We start from the raw sequence: 22511 nt of genomic DNA, 5'->3' as shown, positions 1-22511 counted from the left end.
GTTTTAGTCTTTGGAAGGCTATGCCTGGTTGTGTGGACTTGTCCTCTGTGCCCTATCACGAAAGCCCCTTTGGAAAACTATTGCTGTTCCAGTGTTGCTGTTGGGCCTTCCTGTCATGCTGCCTCACCATTTTCTGAGTCTCCCATCACCAGCCCCTTCTTTTCCTTTCCTTGTATCTATTAGTGTGCCTACTTATGGGCTATCTTTCCTGGCCTAGGTAGGCGAGATTTTTTCCTCCACTGGTTAAAATCCCTCTGCCGCCTTAGAGACCACATTTGGGTGTTTCTCTGCATCTTCCCCTTCCTAGTTAGGCCATAACCTGACTGTACTGAAACAATGATGTTCTTGTCTAGTCATCTCACCCTAGCTTTTGAGCTTTCCCTCACCCGCTAGGTAGGATAGGCTTGCCTACACAGGCATGGCGTTGGTACCCCCTAAGGGTCCTCCTCTGCCGCATTGACAGTGCTTGTTCTTTGTCAGCAGCCTCTCTTCCTGTGCTATATTCCTTTTGCTATGGAATATTGACTCCCTTACCTAGTTAGCCTATCTAGGCAGAGGTGCTGCCTTCTGTCTCTGCTTCCTGACTTGTCAGCTTGAGATATCCTTCTTGCTATGGAGTCTTGACTTCCTTGCCAGATTAGCCTATCTAGACAGAAGTGCTGTCTCCTGTCTCTGCTTCCTATCTTGTCAGCTTGAGTTCTTCTAGCACTGACTGTGTGTTGGCTATGGATCATCCCTCTGCCGCCTCAGTTGCAGCCTTAGACTAGTCATCTTCTCTTTCCTATCCCACATCTGGGGAACACTGTTCTCTAGAGCTGGTCGATTGTATCCTGCCTGGTTGTCAGGATGTCCTTTGAATTTATAATTCTTAGTGTCCTGGCCGTCTTGTTATCTTACGGGCTGCACCCCCCCTTTTCATAAGTTGATGATAATGATCAGCTCTTGGAAGGTTCACTTATTAACTGTCTTTCATTCCTGTACTTCTCCTGAGTGTGGACCCTTCTCTTTGGGATTGTTCAGTCTCCACTGTTGACTTTACAATGAGTCTGCCTCCTTGTGTCAACATACCTGAGGTATTGACAGGTCAGTCTTTTACTGGCTACTAGAAATAGTTGCCACCTCCAAGCAGCTGTGGCCTCAGGGGCAGCTGTTGCTGATCTAGGCAGTATAATTAATTAATTGGCCTTCTTAGGCTGTTCTAATAGACCTACACTGGAGAATCTGGTTTTCTTTTGATGTGATCCATTCCTCCATATTCATACCACAACATAATTAGGTTTTGCTTCATAAATCGCCACAGATATCTGAGCTGTTTGGCATGTGTTCTAATTATTTTTAGATTTAGCCATTCTTTAGGGGTGCTTATTTAGGATTAATTTCTTTCACTAATTTTAAGAAGATATGATTTTTAATGATATGTACTCATGGCAATGTCTTATCTTTACAGGTCGCTGATGATATGGAGTGTTCAAAGGTCACCTGTACCAGTCGGGTTAAGTTACTCTGTGGCCACAAGACTTGCCGGAACCATGCTGATTGCCGTTTCCAAGTGATCCACTACAATCTGGGGACCTACCAATTGCCAGGTTTGCACAGATCTCCTTCAAAGTGGCTAATATGACACTGACGTCTCCTAGGATATTCAAGAGCGACGTCGGAGGACGATCAGGCACTGGGTAAGAGGCTTCCAGAAGAGCTCTCAACAAGGTGCCCCTTATCTTCCTTCTCTTGAACTGAAGGACCTCCTCTTTCCCAAGGCCGAGGTGTTCTATGCATTTGGTCACCAATTACGGACGATCCAACTCCCGCCTGTCATGCGGATGACGAAATCTGGGACAATCTGCAAGTCATTAGCCTGGATGCCGATTACATGTCCACTACTTCTTCTGTGTCATCAGAGAGGGAGAGGATCCTGCTGACCACGGAAGCCTCAGAAGTGTCTTTGGATGTGCATCAGGTGAGTGCAGCTCCCAGTGCCTCTTTACTTACTACCCAAGCCCCAGTTTCTACCTCCACCGCGGTTCCGACGTGAGACAAACCTGCGCTTCCCAGTAACTTGGAACTAATGGCGTCCAAGGAAGCCTTCATAGCGAACCTGACCGCCAAAAATGAGCGTTCTCAAGCAGACCTAACGGTGTGGATAGAAGCTTTACAACAGGCACCTGTTTCTAAAGCTACCCCAGCTTTGAGCCTACCAGAATGCACAATTAAGAACACTTGGTGCTGTGCCGAGTATCCGGCCTTAATCTTAGGGTTACTTCATACTGGGGATAGTTTGGATTCCAAGCCAGTTTCAGGTGTGGAATTCTTTCCATCACTCGATAGCTATCCTTACTGCTATGAAAGGCTTAACTCAGAAGCGTCCATTAAGGATGATACGATCCCTTAGGAAACAATCATTATGGATCATGGCAAGGCTTAATCCCTTTTGGTTAGGGAGCTAAAGATGGCTGAATTCACCAAAATCCAACTTTCTGCCTTGCCAGGAAACAGGTCACTTTTGTGGTCCCCAGGTATGCTGTCTTCCCTTTTGCCTCTAAAAGCTTAGAGTCAGTGATGAAAGCCGTAAAGGAAAACAGGCTATTCCCAGTGCTAGAGGAATGTAAACCTGTCTCTCTAGCCCTTCCTTATGATTCGAACATCTGGGATGACGTCCAACCTACCTTCACTGTTGGAAAACTAAATAAAGACATCAGAGGCAAACAGTTTTATGAGAAACTGCCTAGGATTCCCAAATCCTTATTGAAGGGAGAACTGGAAGCTAAAGAGAGACTTTCTGCCTCTTTATCCTTCCAATCTTATCTAAAGATACTTATTGGAAACTATTCCAAATCCCTGTCTTGACGAAGACTCACCTAATCATGTTTTATATTGATCTCCATGTTTTCTTCATGGCCAGAAAATCAGGAAGAGAACATGCCCTAGCTGTTACTACGATCAGACATGAACCTAGAAAACTGATCGACTCCAATATCTGGGGGAAGGATCTCTTCCCTGAGAAATTGGTTAAAGATGTCATGTACAAAGAGGCTCAAGAGAACAGAAGCCTTGTAGACAAGTGGGGTATTTCCTCTAAATGGAAATTTACCCCCAATAAAAGACCTCAACCCAAGGGAAAGAGGCCCAGAAGTCACTTCAATGGAAGGAAATTCTTTCCTATTGCAGCCATCCCTCAGACTGTGTACACGGTTCCCCAGCAGTACGTTTCACAGTCTCAAGTCTTAAACCGAGTGTACGAGAGAGCTACTACCACATTCCACCCTGCCAATGCTCATAAGAAGGGCTCCTGTAACAGGGGGAGGTCTGGAAAAGACAGTCAAACTAGAGGCTGAGGAAGTATACACAAGACTAAAGTTGCTTCCGGTAGGGGGGACAAATTCACCTGTTCAAGGATCAATGGGAGTTCGATCCCTGGGCTTACAGCATAGTCTCAAAAGGGTTAGGCAGGAAATGCAGACAGAAACCACCCTGGGTTCAAGGGGTTCTTTCAACCTACAATCAAATCTTGGAGGATTATGTTCAGCGCCTTCTACAGAAGGGAGTCATCTGTTGCACAAAATCCATGAACTTTCAAGGGTGGCTCTTCTGTGTGCCCAAAAAAGATTTGAACACTTCGAACTATTCTGAACTCGCCCCCACTAAACAAATTCATTCTGAACGACAAGTTCTAGATGCTGACTGTCTCGCAAATACGGACCCTACAACCCCAGCCGGCCTACAGCGTCTCCATAGATCTTATAGACACCTATTGGCATCTTCCAATAGATTGGCACTTCTTCCCCTACCTTGGTTTAAGACTGGCAAGAAAGGCCTATGTATTGAAAGCTATGCCCTTTACATATTCAAATCTATGCTCTTCGGGCGCAGTATAGCTCCAAGGATTTTTATGAAACTAGTCGAGGCCATTGACCAACAACTTCAGGTGATGGTGTACCTGGACGACTGGTTATCCTGAGCTGCAACGAAGTCGGAATGTCTTCAAACAACCCAAAAGGTCATGAACTTTCTACAATCTCTGGGCTCCCAAATCAACCTCAAAAAGTTCAGGCTATCTCCAGCTCAGAAATTCCAGTGGCTAGGACTTTACTGGAACTACAGTCACACACCCTCTCTCTACCACAAGGCAAGAGAAAGGAAATTGCAAACTCGGTCAGGTACCTACTTTATTCACAAGTACTCACCAGAAGGCAACAAGAAAGGGTCTTAGGGTCGTTACAGCTAGCTACTGTGACACACCCAACCCTGAAGGCGAGACTCAAAGATGCCAAAAGAGTCTGGAGAAGAAGGGCATTCAATGCTCGGAGAGATCTTCGCCACAAAACCTCGGTCTTACTGCGGAAGCAACTCAGGCCGTGGTCGACTGCCAAGAGTCTATCGAACTATGTCCCTCTACAGTACCCCCCTCCTTCCGTGACTATTCACACAGATGCCTCGGAACAAGGTTGGGGGAGGACACTCCTCTTCCAAGAAAGTGCAAGGTCAGTGGTTGATCGCATTTCAGAAGTTTCACATCAATGTTCTGGAGGCTATGGCAGTGTTTCTGACTCTAAAGACTTTATGCCAAAAGATGAAATCACACATCCAATTGGTCATCGACAACAACACAATAGTACACTGTGTCAACAGACAGGGCTCCAGATCTCCTCAAATCAACCATAAAATCCTAGCCATTCTCTCTTTAGCAAAAAGGAGGAGATGGAATCTTTCAGCAGTTCACCTCGAAGAGGTTCGCAATGCAATGGTGGACGCCCTCTCAAGATCCAAAATCAGGAAACAGTATGGTCTCCGGATGCAAAATCATTCTGTTTCATTCTAGAGCAAGTCCCGGAACTGCAAATCGATCTCTTTGCAGCGAGCTTCAACAAGAAGCTTCCCCGGTATATATAACCAAACTTAGATCCAGAAGCGACATCAATGGATGTGATGTCTCTCGATTGGAACCAGTCTCACATCTACCTATTTCCTCCATTCTACCTCCTACTGAAAGTACTGAACAAACTGCGCACTTTTAGCTCTGATGGCTCCAAAGTGGCCCAAGAGCAATTGGTACCCTCTTGTTCTGGAACTCAAACCCCTCCAGATCCCTCTACCATCTCCAGTGCAGTCCCAGGTTCTTCAACAAAGGACTGCCTTCACTTCCTCTTGGATAACAAAAACCTTTTAGCTAACGGTTTTCTCTCCCTTGCAGCTCAAAGAAAATTAGGAGTTGCGAGGGAAAGAATTGACTTCCTAGAAGAGTAGCCTACAAGTCCAACACCACAAAACGACAATATTTGTCTTCCTTGAAAAAAGGGTTGCATTCATGAAAAGTATTCAGCCCTCTTCTATTTCTATGGACTTCTGTATTTCTTTCTTTATTTCCCTACACAATAAAGGTCTAGCCTCTATAACTATTGCCTCATGTAAGTCGGCACTAACTAGACTGATCGCTTATGCTTTTGATGTCGAACTCAATAGCGAGCAATTCAGTAAGATCCCGAAGGCTTGTGCTAAACTGAAACCTAATGCTCATTCCAATGCACTTTGCCTCTTAGATAGATAATGCCTCTACCTCTCTGAGGGATCTAACTCAAAAGTCTATATTTTTGCTTGCTATGGCTTCTGGTGCTAGAGTCGGTGAAATTATGGCCCTTTCAAAGAATGATGGCCACATTGAATTCTCGGATTCGGGGGAGGTAAACCTTTATCCAGATCCTGCATTCTTGAAGAAAAATCAACTTTTTTAACAAAACAATGGGGGCCATGGAAGATTGTTCCACTACAGGAGGACACTTCTCTGTGCCCCGTGGAGAGCCTTAAAGCCTACCTATCCAAGAGCTGGGCCTTTAAAGGTGATAAATTTTTTAAAGGGGCGTCGACAGGTTCTAACCTTTCTCTGAAACAGCCAAGTTCCAAACTCACCTACTTCATCAGAAGGGCTGACCCGGAAAGTATTCCAGCAGATCATGACCCTAGAAAAGTTGCCTCTTCCTTAATTTTTTTCAAATCTATGTCCTTTGCAGACTTACAGGCTTACACAGGATGGAAATCTTCAAGAGTGTTCTTTAAACATTACCTATGTCAGTTGGAAGAGATTAAACACTTCGTGGTGGCCGCTGGTAGTGTGATTAAAACTAGCTTCTTAAGTATTGTGCATGGACTCCTTTGGACTGTATAACTGGGAATGCTCAGTCTACATTGTGCAAGGAAACTATGACCTTTTGTTCCATATACCTTTTTTATATTATAACAAGTCACATGTGATATTTTCCTTTCATGTCACAATTATTACTGTTTTACTACTATGTTCCATATGTGTGTCTATACATATACACATACATACATACATACATACATATATATATGTATATATATATATATATATATATATATATATATATATATATATATATGTATATATATATGTATATATATATATATGTATATATATATATATATATATATATATATATATATATATATATATATATATATATATATATATATGTATATATATATATGTATATATATATGTGTGTATATATATATATATATATATATATATATATATATATATATATATATATATATATATATATATTATATATATATTGCATATCTTGTATTATTATGTATTATTATTACATGTATGATCTTACAGAAATACTAATAGACTACTATTGCTTTTTGTGATTTATTTCTTTGGACCTGCTATCTATAAAAAATAAAAAGTGTATCAATTTTTAACCAATCCTTTTAAAGATATTGGTCTTTTCATCTACTGAAGACAAAGTTCTTCTTCACAGTGAGTGGGACTGCGCTATTGATTTACTTTGTTCCTACTTTTGTAAAAAATGTTTGCTTACTCTCATCGTTCGGTACCATAGTTACCAATGCTGTAGGAAGTATGTTTATATGTGTGAAGTTAAAGGGTTAAAACTCTCTTAACAATGATAATTCTCAGGTACATTTCCAACAGGTCGACATGGCTCAAGCCCAAAAACTGGATTTTGATATAGGAATAATCTATTTTTGGGTGAAATAGCCATGTCGTCCTGATGTCCCACCCACTAATTCTCCATCCGCTCCAATTTCTCAATGTGGAACCACGTGTCATGCGATGGCTGCTCCAGGAATGGTTCAACAGGAAACATGTTAGTTGTAGCACATTGAGATAGGGAGTTGTAACGGCTCTCCTGCCCACCTATCCTTCCCTCTCCTTTCCTTCAAAACAAGGTTAATTCCTTTCGGGGAAGGATAACCATGGCTTGTTATTAACACGTCTCTGATTTATGAACAATATCTCTCAGTTTATTCGGTCTCAATGTCGAAACTCCGTTGATACCTCCAAGGTAAATTTCTCTGGTATATCATTCGCAAAAATATCCCAAGTAGAAGCGGCTAATGAGGAACTTCCATCACAAAGACAGATATCTCACCCCAATATTAGATTTTTGCTATGTCAAAATCTGGTTTTAAGACCTACAAATACAAGTAAAATAAAGTTTCCTCACAACAGAAAACCCCCATTATTGAGCTAATTAATTATCAAGGGTTATACAGTACCAAGTAACTAAAAGTTACCTGTAGCAGTATTTTATAAGTCACTTCATTTATAATAATTTGTTTCATGTAAAATTTTAGCTACAGTACAATAATTTCTAGACTACAATATATCAGTTGAGAGTAATCAAGGATATCAAACAGTCGCAATATGGCTGGTGTTGGCCATAGCTAGGAATATCATGTAATTATGGTACTACTTATATAATTACGAAAATTATGATGTAATGTTAAATTATGAAGTGCATACCCTTGTACACAATTTTGTTTTCAGGGTAGTTAAAATTACTTAGATAAAATTTTCCCATCCAAAAATATAAACGAAGTGTCGCAGGAGAGATTACATAGTCTGTACTTCACTCAAGTGTATAATACAGCTGTGTCTTCCTATGTGTGTTTATGAGCCAGAAGATATAAATGGCCATATTTCAAACTCATCATTTTCTTATATCTAGATTTATTATATCTATGAATTAGGTTTGAAATGAAGGGTGGAAGGAAATTGACAATTGAATAATTTAGTCTTAATACACATTTTACAAAGCATGTAGATTTACATAATACTTACAAATAAAGGCGAGTCCTGAGGATATGCAGCATAAACGGATACCACACGTGTCATATGGCACTTTTCGGTATTATATATTGAATATATTTTCTTATTTCCCTCAATTGGTGAACAAAATATATTTCTAACTCAGAATCTTCTCCCGTGTCAAATAATTGTAAATTTAACTGGGTTAGATATTAATAGATCCATACATATACAAACATATATATATATATATATATATATATATATATATATATATATATATATATATATATATATATGTATATATATATATACATACAAAAAATCTGTAATTACAGGTGATTAATATAAAAAACTATCTATAACAGGTACTTCACTAGATATAATATTTAGCTTACCTAAGATTCATAAATAAAATATTTCCATTTGAGCTATTTCAGCATCTACAAACCCAACCCATTACAAATTGTCAAAGTTTTTCAATATCCAAAATCAACCATTTCTTTTTTTAGGTCTGATTCTTGATTGCAAGTTTGCTTTTGAGAAATACTCGGGCTGTTTCTTCTTCAATTGCACAAACAAAATTCTTGAGAAAGTCTTCAAGATTTTCGGGGATCAATCTATTCTGAAGATGTGTTTTATTGCTTTCATTCTACCTTATTTTGAGTATTGTTATCCTGTTTGATCTTCAGATGCTAAATTTCATTTTAATTCATTGGTCAAAATCTTCTTATTCTTGATCTAGATACTAATATCTGGCACCGTCATTCAGTTAATTCTCTATGCGTGTTGCAAAAGATTTTTAAAATTTCTGACCATCCTTTCGCATTCAGATCTTCAGACAGAATACCATCCTGTACGTATGCAATTAATCATAACAGTCATGGTTTCTCCATCCTTAGGCTCAATATTATAAATATCCAAGAAATTTTATTCCAGCTATGGCCACATTTTGTATTGATCTTCCTAATCGGGCAGTTGAATAGGTGGTACTTCAGAAATTCAAACTTGCAGCGAATATTTTTATGTTGAACAGGTTGACGAAAGTCTCTCTTCGTAGTTTATATATGAGAGATCAATTTCAACAATGTTACTGATCTTAAAATATTTTATATTGAATGATTCATTACTTCTCCTGAAGTTTATTGATTTCTGCTATTTATTACTATTACTATTTATTCATTACTTCTCCTGTAGTTTATTGATTTATGCTATTTCTAATAACAACAACAACAACTACTACTACTACTACAATAATAATAATAGTTCCAGCCCTGGAATTATATCCTATGAGGTGAGTTTCATCCTGTTAATTTATGTTCACCATGTATGCACGAAATCATAGTTTCTTTAGTTGGAAACAATGACCATTAGGGTACTATACTCAGTGTCTCTGATATTAGTTTCTGGAGATCACATAGCATATTCATTCATTCATCATCTCATATGCCTATTGACACAAAAGGCCTAACATTGTATATTAATCCCAAAAATAGTGGGTTTGACATAGGGTAAAAAAGTTTGTTTTCTGGGAGGTGCTGTGTGGTCTCCAAGATCACTTCCCTTCCTCCGTAGCCTTATGTATGGATGGGATGCGCATAAACTTTACTAATCTATTTATAAAAAAAATGGTACTTGAGAGCATGCTGGTGTCCAGGGAGTTTCAGTTCTGGTACCAGGATTGGTTCTTGACGATGTGTCATTGTGTCAGATGCATTTCAGTATAAGAGGTGGTATGATGGATTCATACCAGCCTGAATCCGTAGATCTACCTATAACTCACTAAATACGAGCTGTGCACGAGGACACTGGGCCTGGAGAAGATCTGACAATATTTCTTTGGCATTTTCTTGTAATATTGGATTCCCAGTTCTAGTCTTCCACAGGAAAGTTCTTGGAGACCACAGAGCACCACCAAAAATAGGTTTTACTATGTTGAAACCCCTTTTTACGTGATTACAGCATTGCAATAATGTCCATGATACAAATTAAAAAAACTATAAAGGTAAATTAAGTTTTACAAAAACAAACCACTGCAATAACCAAAAGTAATTCCTCCCTTCCCTACAACAAAGTGCTAAGTATTTTTTTCTTGAGTATAACCTCATATTCTATAGTGCAATTGAGAAAACTAAAACTACCTAGGGTAGCTGAATCGTCATCCGTTTTGTAATTTTAAGCTAAGGTGGAAAGGCTATGTATGGGAAAATGGAGGGAATAGAAGTAAATCAATATTTTATCCTATTTCAATTCACATTGTTATATATTCTACTTTCAATGCTGCTGAGTATTTATCAAACCGTGAACGAATTTTACTATGAAATGTACATCAGTACACAGCATGATTAAATATTCACACATCAAATCATGAATTAGTTATGCTAGATAATTGCCATGAATTTACAAAAGTCAAAACTTACCAGTATCTTCTGTGAATCAAAAATACTAGTCATTAGATCTGCAATATCTGGATCCCAGCTTTCGCTATATGGCTCAATACCTAAAAGACCACATGGGACCGCCTATAAAAAACAGTAAAAAAAAAACAATTAGAGACAAAGGAAATATTCTACTCATAACAATACAATCTTTCATGGTGATTGCCTACAAATTCATAAAAACAAATTAAATAGTTGTAATTACTGTAAAAGTAAAAACATCATAAAACAATATTGAAATATAAAACATTACTTAGTTAAAAAACTCAAGTCTTCTGAACTTTGAAAGATGGACAACAGAAGGGCAAGTAAGGATCCAAAAGTAGGTATACACCTAACTTTTAAGTTTTCACACTTTATAGTCTTCTTTGCCTCAGTACCCATTTTTTCTTCCATATTGTTATCCAAGCTTTTTAAACTTTTCTCCACTTTGATCTGGTGCTGAATTATCTCTCCCGCTAAATATCTGAGCCTGTGACCCAAATTCCTTAAAGCTACTCCACCTGAGATTCTATTTACATTAAGCTTTGCTCATAATTAAATATAGCTCATTACCCACTAAGAAGAGAGGTTAAGTGGGTTATAAGATATGGATTGATGGACAAATAGATTTATATAAACGGTGTAACAGTAACCATGTATCATTTATGCAGGAAATATAAAATAATCCATAATTATGTTTAAATACAAAACAAAACTCTTGATATCCTTTCAGTACCAAAATATACTAAATCCATCTATACTTTATGAAATAATTGTCTGCCTTTAATCCCCAATAGTGTATAGCATTAAAAACTGCGGTGAAATGCCAGTAGCTCTCCTCATCACACAAATCAAGGAGAAATCATATTCTCATCCACTACACTAGTACTGCCATAGTCAATGGAACAAACCGTATGCCTCCGAAATTGAGACTTGGTAATTAAGACACAAATTATGTGTCTTCAGAAGACAGTGTCATATTTACCCGTCATATTACTGCCAAACCCACAGGACGCCTAATCAAGTTATTTCCAGCGTTTCCTTATCAAAATCAAATAATCTCTTCCAAGCAGCCAACTCAACTAGGATCGCCGGTATTGAGCCAGTACCTGTACTTGTTCCAATCTGTATTGCTTTTCCAGAGGGGCTTGACACCTCCTCTAGGTGCCTTGCCTGTAAATATAACTGTCAGTTGGAGATGCATTATGATGGCAACATCAAAATTCCCAATCTGTCCATAAAAGTTACAACAATACCTGGCATCCTAGAACTAAAAGATGACAAAGCCTCAGTCTTAGTCAAGGGTTTACCTGAAGGACCTTCCAAGATCAATATGAGTGATCTACTGGGGAAGGCATTCACTATGGTAGTGGTGGATCCTCCTCTTTCCTGCCTAACAGCATAGGATTGCAACAAGACACCTGAACCAAGCATATTGAAAGAGATAGACAAACTGTTTATCTCAGACAAACTGGATTCTTTCCAGAAGGACCACTTCTGTCAGATAAATCGCTGTCATACTCTGGTCATCATTAATAGTGACGATGATATGGGAGTGTGTGCAACCGCAACAATACGCATCCACCTGTATGACGTGACACCCATCTATCAGAGGGTTCAGAAATTTCTTCTACCAATCAACGACATTATTGAAGAACAGTGCTGGGAGTTATATGAACTGCGTAAAATTGAACCAAGCGTCTCTCCTTGGTCGCTGCCCAGTATTACAGTCCGCAAGCAAGACGACAGTGTACAGTTGTGTGTGGACTACAGTAAACTGAATTAGATGATGGTCTCTGGTAAGTTCCCGTTAACAAACATGGCATATTCTGTATTTAGACTACAAGGAGTCAAGTATTTCACGAACCTTCACCTAGTTTGTGAATACTAGCAGTTACTGTTTGCCGAGGCCAGTACAGCGTACACATATTTCCCTAGTCTTTAGATACTGGTAGCTTGGACATTTATAGTTTGGACTGAAGAATGCACTGTAGTGTTCGATAGAAATGCAGAACATTCTGCAGGACTTCCCGTAGGCCAACGTGATTGTCTACAATGACAATATCTTCATCCTTAGAGCTACTTTTGAGTAACAACTGAAACTGGTAGAACAAGTTTGTGCTACTCCCCATAAGCACAGGCTTAAGATAAAACTAGGGAAGTGTTCTTGGGTTTTGTCAGAGGTTAACTATCTTGGCCATCTGGTTGGACATGTTGATTTGTATAAGCTACTAGAGTACATTCAGAAAGTGCAGGACTTCCCTAAACATTCCACTGTGCATGTCCTACAGGGATTTCTAGAAATTGTGAACTTATAAAAAGAAGTTCATCCCTATCAGCTCACAGAGCAGCGAACCGATATCCACGAAAAATGGAGAATGAAAATATCAAGGGACTAGAAAAGTGAAATGGAGTATGGAGATGGACTGTGCCTTTGAGTACTCGAAGGCACTAATCATGCTGCCGTACCCTGAATACTCCTATGATACTAAACCTGTGGAGCTGTTTGTCGATGTTTTAGGTAAGGGGGATAGGGATTGCTCGTGCCAGGAATCCTTGAAGCACCATCCAGGGGGGTATCGAGTGATAGCCTACAACTCAATGACCTTCCTTGACTCCGAGAACTGTTACTCTAACATAGTGAAAGCGCTGGCTGCCCTGCGATGGGGAATGAAGGACAAGTTGACTGAGGGCTGTATTGAGTCTTACAGTTGACTGGATGGAAAGAAAGACATGATTGCAGATGTTCTAACAAAAGAATGCAAATAGAATGAAGATCTTGAAATGATAATGCAGGAAAATAAATTTAAGTTTGCAAGTAACGAGGATAATCTTGTGAAATACAAAGATGGAGAGATCATGTTAATTAACAAGACTGAAAAGAAGGGAAAGGAGTAGTAACACTTTTACTGCTTAGGTAATACCTGCATTAGCTATTCATAATTGGTTTTGCCTGATGTCTGGTGCAGTACAAAATTATGTAATAATGTCATAACATGTCTTTGTGAAGTATCTTATTTTATGCTTGTTTGAGTACCAGACTTTGCTTTTGAATATTATTTTGTAATGTTCTTTAGTAAGTTCTTATATAGAGAGAAAATAGATTTGTTTTCTTAAATAGAGCACTATTCAGATTTTGGATAAAGTGTAAATACATAGGCTACCTATGTTATCTGATACAAGAGTATTTGTAAAAAAAAAAAAAAAAAAAAAGTCCCCCCAGAAATATGATATAACTTACATTTATATGTATTTATGATAGAACCAGAGAGTATATCTGGCTGTTATTAGTAATATAACAAAGTGCTTGTTTAAAGTACAGCAGTTTCATAAATATGTTGTTATATTGGGTTGGTGATCATTTACCAAAGAACAGTTAACATTTACCTCTGGCTACGTAAATATTTATCTCACGAATCTGTATATAGTTATTGGATTAACAGGATTACTGTAGATTTGGTTGAAGACAAAGAAGGTTTAAGGATATCGGTATTATCTCTGATTATTCCACTTAGTACAATTGGGATATAACAAAGCCTCATAGCACTCACACCTTCCTTGAATGTAGCCATATCTTCTACACAGAAGGTCTGGTGTTCAACACTCTATGATACTCCTCGGTTCTGAATGACTTCTTGGCCTTTGACTTGCTTTTCTTCTTAATGGTCCGGGAAGAAGCACTGGACTCCCTCCCACTTCGGTTCTCTCTGCTATTAGTCAAACCAGAGTAGGACGACAGGGTCACAGTAGCGTTCACAGGTACTGCTCTCCATCTAGAAGGAGTCTGAGGGAAGTGGTTTCGCTCCAAGGGCTGCGAGCAGTAGCTGACTTCTGGACAGGTGGTTGGTGCATAGGGGGCGCATATTGCCCACACTGTGCCCCATGATGGTTAGCCAAGTCACAGCATAGGCACAGGTCGAGGCGTCTGCGACACTTGTTCACAAGTGCCCTGTTCTCGCACCAAGTACAGTACTTCCTCAGGAACAGAAGAAACCTATCCGGGGTGCGCAATGGTGGCAGGCGCACTTCCACAGGTGCAGGCTTGGGGACAGGTCGAGGAGTGTGGGTAACCTGGGTCAAGTGAATGGTTGGGGGCAGCCATGGCAACCTTGTCGGCATACGAGCTGTGCCATGCCCATCCCACATCTTGTTATGTGGCCTGATGACCAGCAGGGACATTGATGGTGGCCAGAGACTATTCCAGCCAACTCGCAGCTCTGATTGGAACCATTTTGAGGAGCTTTCGTCTTGTCTCTCTCTGGTCCAAGCTATGCTGAGGGCACGTGGAGTTGTATAAAGAGGACAACTGCATGGCTTAAATCTTCAACAGTTCGCCCTCTCCACAGGTCGCACTGCTGAAATGGGCTTCCCTCCCGGCATCACGTCTCTCTCGGGGTTCTCGGCACCAGTCGAGGAGGCGTTCCTTCATATCGGTGTACAAGATCTTGGGACCCCTTATTGCCAAGAAAGCCTCCTTAATCTCCCCCTTTACGAACCTTCCTAGCACAGCGGTCCACTGACCAGAGCTTCCTTCCGTATACCAACTGGGACTGTAGGCCTCAAAATATCTCAGGAATTGGGCATAACTTTGGAATGTTTCTAGCTGGAAGATCCCTGGCTTGGGGCTCTTCCTGGAATCAAGGGCCCTGAACAGTTCAGACAGACAGCAAACTGACTCGAAGGACTGGACATGGGAGAGGAGCTGGAAGTGTCACCAGAAGTCTCACTATCAGAATCTGCACTGGTCAACTTCTGAGACATGGTTAAAATTTCGGATATGGCTGGTCTGGTCGTGTCCTTGGCCTGGCGTCTATGCTTTGGGATGGCCCCGGTCTTGGCTTCAACTGCCTCAGTTGTAGCTGATGAAGCTTTTTCCAGCCTACTGGCGACTGCCTACTGGCGGGTTGATCATGACCTGCTCCTTTAGTCCACTTGCCGGAGACACGGGTGGACTAATAGGATTGGCTGCCGGAACCGGCAAGGAGGCAAGAGGCCTACTCAAAGCAGGAGACTCTCAGAAGCCTGGTACAGATGGAAGTACTGTTGAGAACCCTGGAGGGGGCTGGAGACCTTCAATCACTGGCCCCTCTCCAGTTTGAAGAATTGCCAAGCCAGGGATGTAGAAGGGGCACTGGTGGTCATTGTGATTGTAACCCCAGTGGGAACGTGGTCTGATGGCGACTACTCAAAGCTCTTTAGCACCCCAAAGTAGTGTCAGGGATCTCACCTGAGTCGCCAGGTCACTGAAAATCAAGATGAAGCCCTCCAAATCTCGACTAAGGCTTTTCTTAGCATTTCAGCCCTTGGTCAATGATGATGCCATATCTAAAGGGTAGTTGTTTCCCGGGTATGGGCACCAAAAAATCATGTAGCGGTTTACCGACTGTGGCCAGACATAGCACGCACACTGCCTAGTGTCTGGATGCTGACTTCACCCCAACTTTTCACTCAACTAAAAAATGTAGCGGAATGCTCAGAGATCTGGGCAAAAAAGTAAACAGTCAAGAATGAACTGGGCACTGCGCACCAACCTACTGGGCAATGGAACCCTGCTAGAACTCAGAACCTCATAATATCTTTTCTTGAGTTTACTGTCTCTCTCTGCAGTGCTATGTACAGTCCTAAATAAAGAGAGCAGTATGCTTTCTATGTAGGATGTTTCTTTATTTAAAGTTATCTAAACATTAGGAACCTTAGGAGAGGAAGTACAATATATGCATTCCCATAAGGGAAGTTGTGTGAGAGAAGGAAGTTGAGAGTTAATGTGGGTAAGAGTAAGGTTATGAGATGTACGAGAAGGGAAGGTGGTGCAAGGTTGAATGTCATGTTGAATGGAGTTACTTGAGGTGGATCAGTTTAAGTACTTTTGGTCTGTTGTTGCAGCAAATGGTGGAGTGGAAGCAGATGTACGTCAGAGTGTGAATGAAGGTTGCAAAGTGTTGGGGGCAGTTAAGGGAGTAGTAAAAAATAGAGGGTTGGGCATGAATGTAAAGAGAGTTCTATATGAGAAAGTGATTGTACCAACTGTGATGTATGGATCGGAGTTGTGGGGAATGAAAGTGATGGAGAGACAGAAATTGAATGTGTTTGAGATGAAGTGTCTAAGGAGTATGGCTGGTGTATCTCGAGTAGATAGGGTTAGGAACGAAGTGGTGAGAGTGAGAACGGGTGTAAGAAATGAGTTAGCAGCTAGAGTGGATAAGAATGTGTTGAGGTGGTTTGGCCATGTTGAGAGAATGGAAAATGGCTGTCTGCTAAAGAAGGTGATGAATGCAAGAGTTGATGGGAGAAGTACAAGAGGAAGGCCAAGGTTTGGGTGGATGGATGGTGTGAAGAAAGCTCTGGGTAATAGGAGGATAGATGTGAGAGTGGCAAGAGAGCGTGCTAGAAATAGGAATGAATGGCGAGCGATTGTGACGCAGTTCCAGTAGGCCCTGCTGCTTCCTCCGGTGCCTTAGATGACCGCGGAGGTAGCAGCAGTAGGGGATTCAGCATTATGAAGCTTCATCTGTGGTGGATAATGTGGGAGGTTGGGCTGTGGCACCCTAGCAGTACCAGCTGAACTCCCTGGTTAGGCTGGAGGAACGTAGTGAGTAGAGGTCCCCTTTTTTTGTTTTGTTTAATTTGTTGATGTCGGCTACCCCCCAAAATTGGGGGAAGTGCCTTTGGTATATGTATGTATGTATAAAATATGCTCTTATTGAAAAATATCAAAACAAAATTTACTTCAAAGATGGAAAAAAATATTAAAAAACAAACTACCCACACATTGGGAACTCTCATACCAATACTACAACCAGATATTGCTACAAACTGTAATAAGAATGCAAATTTACACTCTATCAATACAAAGTCAACAGGATCAGGTCATTTAGTAACCCACACATTAAAAAAAAACAAGATATAAAATACCAAAAGTCCTTCTTCAAATTACCATCACATCGGGTTCCAGATGCCAAAATTATACTGTAAGCGTTAACATCACGACAGAGCCTCTTCGGTAAAGGTAGACATAAGAAAGCTTCAAGTTAAGGAGATCCCCACAACATTATGGACCATGATCTGCATACACAGACAACTGGTTCGGACAGTGACATCGCTTAAAGTTTGCCTTCGGCCAAACTGTTTTGTTTATCACCATATGGCCCCTTGTTTCTGGAGACAAATATATGACCCTACTACTGGGACAATTGTGTCATTATATGAAAAGAGGTAATTAGACTGTGATGGGAGAGGTCTGTCAGGGATGACTGATTGCATAACATAAATCACTATGCAGTACAAATATAACTCCCACAACTGCAGTCTAGAAGACGAGTTAGTCATCTGTTTATATCAGCAGATAAATCTAAATGCTTCAATAGTGGACTCTGATGATGGCAGCATTCTCAGTATTTCTAAATCTAAAACTGATTAATATCTGAGCTATTTAGAATGACAAAGTTCGGATTCAGGAACCGTAAACTTTAAAATGTGATTCACATTTTCTAAACCTAAAACCTGATCCATGCTAGGTGCAGGGCGCCGTTACTCTGTAAAAACAAAGAAAGTTATCATGAGACGAAGGATATGGATAAGAGCTCAGTAAATTAACAGGAAATAATAAAAAAAAAAAAATTAGGAAATTTGTATTTTCCCCAGCTATATCTTTTCATAGACAGATGACTGCACCAGTATTCTGGGCTGCTTCCAGTTAGAGCTAGTGTTCTTCTGGTTGGAAACTGCCGCTATTTAGCTATGCAGTGGTAGCTACCAGAGATTTTGTTTTTTCTTTGGCAGATATCTGCTGGATGCAGCCTACCCAATCTTAGATTCACCCCGTGAACAGTTAGTGCATGAAAGCACTGCTGTTCTTAAAAATTGTCTCCCAAGGTATTCTCAGTCTCACTGTCCACTATCAAGACCACTGTCACGAAGGTGAATGACTTGAACCTGACCATAGAATCTTCTAATTGAATGCCCTCCTGTCCTTTAGTCCGGTAGTTAGGTTTCAGACATATCATCGACAGATTTATGTTGTCAATAAGATGATCTATTCTAGATTTCCTGCATCTTGGGTTCCCCACTTCTATCAGCCATATAGATGTTAGTCTGACCTGGACATGCACCAGGGTTTGCTAGTGAAGTGCAATCAAGTTGGCTCTGTAGCCCCTGTAGTCACCTTCAATGTCCTGATAGACCTGGTTGCAGAGATACCCCTGGAAAATGCTCACTGGCAATAACAAAAATAATTGTCATGCTCTGTCGACATGTTTGCCACATATCCATGTTTAGTGTTAAAAGGATATGCACTGAACATTTTGGGAATATCAGACCTATAAGGTTTCAAGGGATATTGTTGGCCCTCCCCATCCCAACCTTGAAATTGGCGAACTCTTTTGAATTGCTCACTATGGGTCTTCTAATTCTTCCTACAACCAGTACTAGTTTTATTTGGTGTCTGACTGTAGCCAATCATTATTCCAAGTGGGTGACAGAATAATAGGAGCAGTGCTATATGTCAAGCACTTGAAAACAAAGTTTCCCCGGTTATTTCACGTGTCCCAATCTGGATATTGACTGATAATGTCCTAAACTTTATTTCCCTGATATTTACTGAGTTTTTGGAGCAGTAGCACATTGTACATGTAAGAACAACTCAATATCCAGACAAGTCATGGCACAGTGGAACAAGTAAACCATACTATTGGTGAGTTACTAGAGTAATTTCTGGAAATATCGAAAATGGAACTGACACTTGAACACACCAGTTCTCAGTTACAACCATTTCTACCACACCGGGATTGCATGCACTGCAGTTGAGAATATAACGAAGGGTGATCACAATGCTGACAGTATCCAGTTGCTTTCAGCAGGAACAAGAGCCCCAAGGGCTGAAGGTTGTCCTTGGTACAAATTGTTTTAGGAGCTTTCTCTGATTCTTAAGAAGGTGCATCTTTTGGGACATGTTATGACAAACAAGCCCATTCCTAGGTTTAAATAAATATCCCGTGTTACTAAGGTACACAAGAAAAAGGTCCCTTATGAGTTGAGGAGACTGACTGATGGTGAACTGTTGAAGACTCACCATATTCAACTAAATGCCTGGCTAAAGCCTCCAGCTTATCTCAGGAGGCACTTCCCTTTAATATCCGAAGGGTCTTGATTCAGTAACAGAGACTCAGGATAGTTTAGGACTCAATGCTAGTCCAACTCCATCTGATATCTCAGATAATTCTGATTATAGTGGTGAGGGTAATTCTTTTGGTGTGGCTGCATCTGTCACATCAGATATTTTATTGCAAGATTGCAGCAAGTCTCAACGACAAAGAAGTTACAATCCTCCGAAAGATTTTACTTAGCCCGTATTGTAAAATGGAATACAATTATTATTTGAGACAACACTACTTCCTTACCTGCATAAAATCTGGCTAGGAGGCTTTTTAATTCAAGGTTCAAGAATTTAAGTTTCTTTGTTCATTCTCATTCAGTGCTTTTTCTCGGTCACCAATTGATGACTGTCCTGTTACTGCTACAGTTTCCAGACGTCAACTTGGACCAGTTAGGTGCATATAGAGTATGAACGTTCATAAAGAAAGCGGAATACGGGGTACCAAAGCAAGATTTCTAATTTACTATTATTTTTGCTCAAAGCAGCAAGTCGGGGTGGGATATTACTTTATAAGCTACATTGAATAATCACTGCGGTGTTCGTGTTTATACATAACCTTGGCTTAGGCAAACAAAAGTTAAAACCACTGAACTACTCTAAAAACAAAACTAAAGATACTAAAAACAAAATGAATCTGAACATGGAAAATGACGATATTTTTGCTCAAAGCAGCAAGTCGGGGTGGGATATTACTTTATAAGCTACATTGAATAATCACTGCGGTGTTCGTGTTTATACATAACCTTGGCTTAGGCAAACAAAAGTTAAAACCACTGAACTACTCTAAAAACAAAACTAAAGATACTAAAAACAAAATGAATCTGAACATGGAAAATGACGAAAACAAACACCAATAATAGACAAAACAACCAACCGCAAATTCAAACCAATAGTTCCCTTAAAAAACAAAGGGATTTTGACGAAGGAAAAATCTATTTTGGGGTGAGATAGCCATGTCGTCCTGATGGAAGTTCCCTTCAGCTGCTTTCTACTTAATAATATTTCTGCGAGTAATATTACAAGAGAATTACCATCAGGTATCATGGGGTTCTAACCCCCGGAACGACTATCCGTAGATATCGTGTATAATCAGGGACATATCCTAAGATAACCATAGATATCTGCAACCCCAATAAACTTTACCCAGTCTAATCCACTAAGGGGAAGGATAAGTGAGGAGCCGTTACATATCCTATCACCTTTCGGCGCTCCCATACGTCTCTGGCGCTTCATTCCACATCGCAGCGGAACTACTGTGAAAAAGAAGCATCCTACGAGGGATTGGGAAGGGACGCAGTAACGGGTGTGGGCCATCAGGACGACGTGGATATCTCACCCAAAAACAGATTTTTCCTACGTCAAAATCCCTTTTTCGAGCTCGAGCCATGTCGTCCAGATAGAAGTGTACCAGAGAATTACCTATTACTCGGTAGGTGGCCTCGAAGAAAGGTCCCCATACCGAAATGCGCAAACCGGATTACTCCGTCAAAGCATAGGTATCAAACTCAACCTTTATTCCTGAACCATAATAAAGCTGTATTTGAAAAGTATGATGGCCTGTTTAGGAGATAGATCAGGTCCAGATCATCACCTTCCATAATGGGGAAGACATCCAATATTAATGGTGAGATGTCAAACCGCTAAATCCGTAGTAAGCTCAGTGAGTAAAAGGTATGGAACAAATACTCATCATAAATAAAAAAATTTAGCATTTTCAGGAAGGATAAAAATTAGATTGGCCCACTAATTTTATTGCCACAAAAATGAAATTAGGGCTAGAAATAAAGGGCATGCATAAATTTACGATCTTTTATTTACAAAAATTAGAACAAAGAATAATCACAATTAATATAATTAGCATAAAGATCGTGTTGTTGTACCCAATAATACATCCCCAATATAACTGTACACAAGGTGTCATGAGGGAAAAATTTTCAATCTGTCATAAAACACTGGGAGCTTATGACAAAATAAAACAAAATAAGACAAATAATAAAATTAAAATCTTATAAATAAACACGTAATTTGAATTTGAACTATAGTCTAACCGATACTAAGGTAGATATACTATAGTTAAACAGGTACAAATAACAGTCAGAGATATAATAACAAATCCTGAAAATCAAAAAATTGGTTAATGATCCTGAAACAAAAACTCATAGTTTACTCATCAAAAGACATAATCTGGAAGAATGCCCAGGGACACACTTCTAGGTTACGTCGATGCGGAGGGTTTAATAACACTACCCGTGGACACCACAAAATGACTTATTTCTTCCAATTGTTTCAGATAAGGCTTGAAGAACACCCAGGTGGACTTCCAACCAGTATATGCCTGTAGGCTCTCAAAGGACATATACTGAAAGAAGTTCAACAAAGAAGCCACTTTCCTAGGGTCATGACCCAATGGCATTCTAATATAAAATATACCATCTTCGCTCTCACTTGTTTCAAAGATAAATCTGATCCAACTGTTTCACCTTTAAATAACTGACCACCTTTAAAAATTATCTTTTCTTAAAAGATAAGCTTTTAAACACTGCACTGGACACACAATATGATCGCTTACGAGGGGAGCTAGTTTCCATGGTCCCCAACATTTAGAGGGATGCTCATACTTAGCCAGAAAAGTAGGATTAGGATATAAATTAACTTCACCACTATCCACAAATTCTAGGTGACCCTCGTCTTTAGAGAGAGCCACAATCTCACTAACACGAGCACCAGAAGCCGTTGTAATTAGAAAAATAACTTTTGGAGTTAGATCACGCATAGACGCAGTTTGATTGTCAATTTCCGAAGCAGATTGTAACACTTTATCCAAAGACCAGGATATAAGTTTCTGCGGAGCCGACAGTCTTAA

General features: G+C 40.0%; 1 protein-coding gene across 1 annotated transcript in view; it reads right to left on the bottom strand.

Annotated features, from left to right (window-relative positions):
- LOC137641382 (RING finger protein 17-like) overlaps positions 1-22511 on the bottom strand; it is a 1982860-nt gene that overhangs the window by 700920 nt on the left and 1259429 nt on the right. Inside the window, exon 20 of the mRNA XM_068373901.1 lies at positions 10498-10599. Coding sequence (XP_068230002.1) covers positions 10498-10599 — 102 coding nt within the window. The remainder of the gene's footprint in view (positions 1-10497; positions 10600-22511) is intronic.

The sequence above is a fragment of the Palaemon carinicauda genome, chromosome 5 (assembly GCF_036898095.1).
Source record: "Palaemon carinicauda isolate YSFRI2023 chromosome 5, ASM3689809v2, whole genome shotgun sequence".
Lineage (NCBI taxonomy): Eukaryota > Metazoa > Arthropoda > Malacostraca > Decapoda > Palaemonidae > Palaemon > Palaemon carinicauda.
The sequence above is the reverse complement of the archived record's forward strand: the minus strand, read 5'-3'. Positions and strand labels throughout refer to the sequence as shown.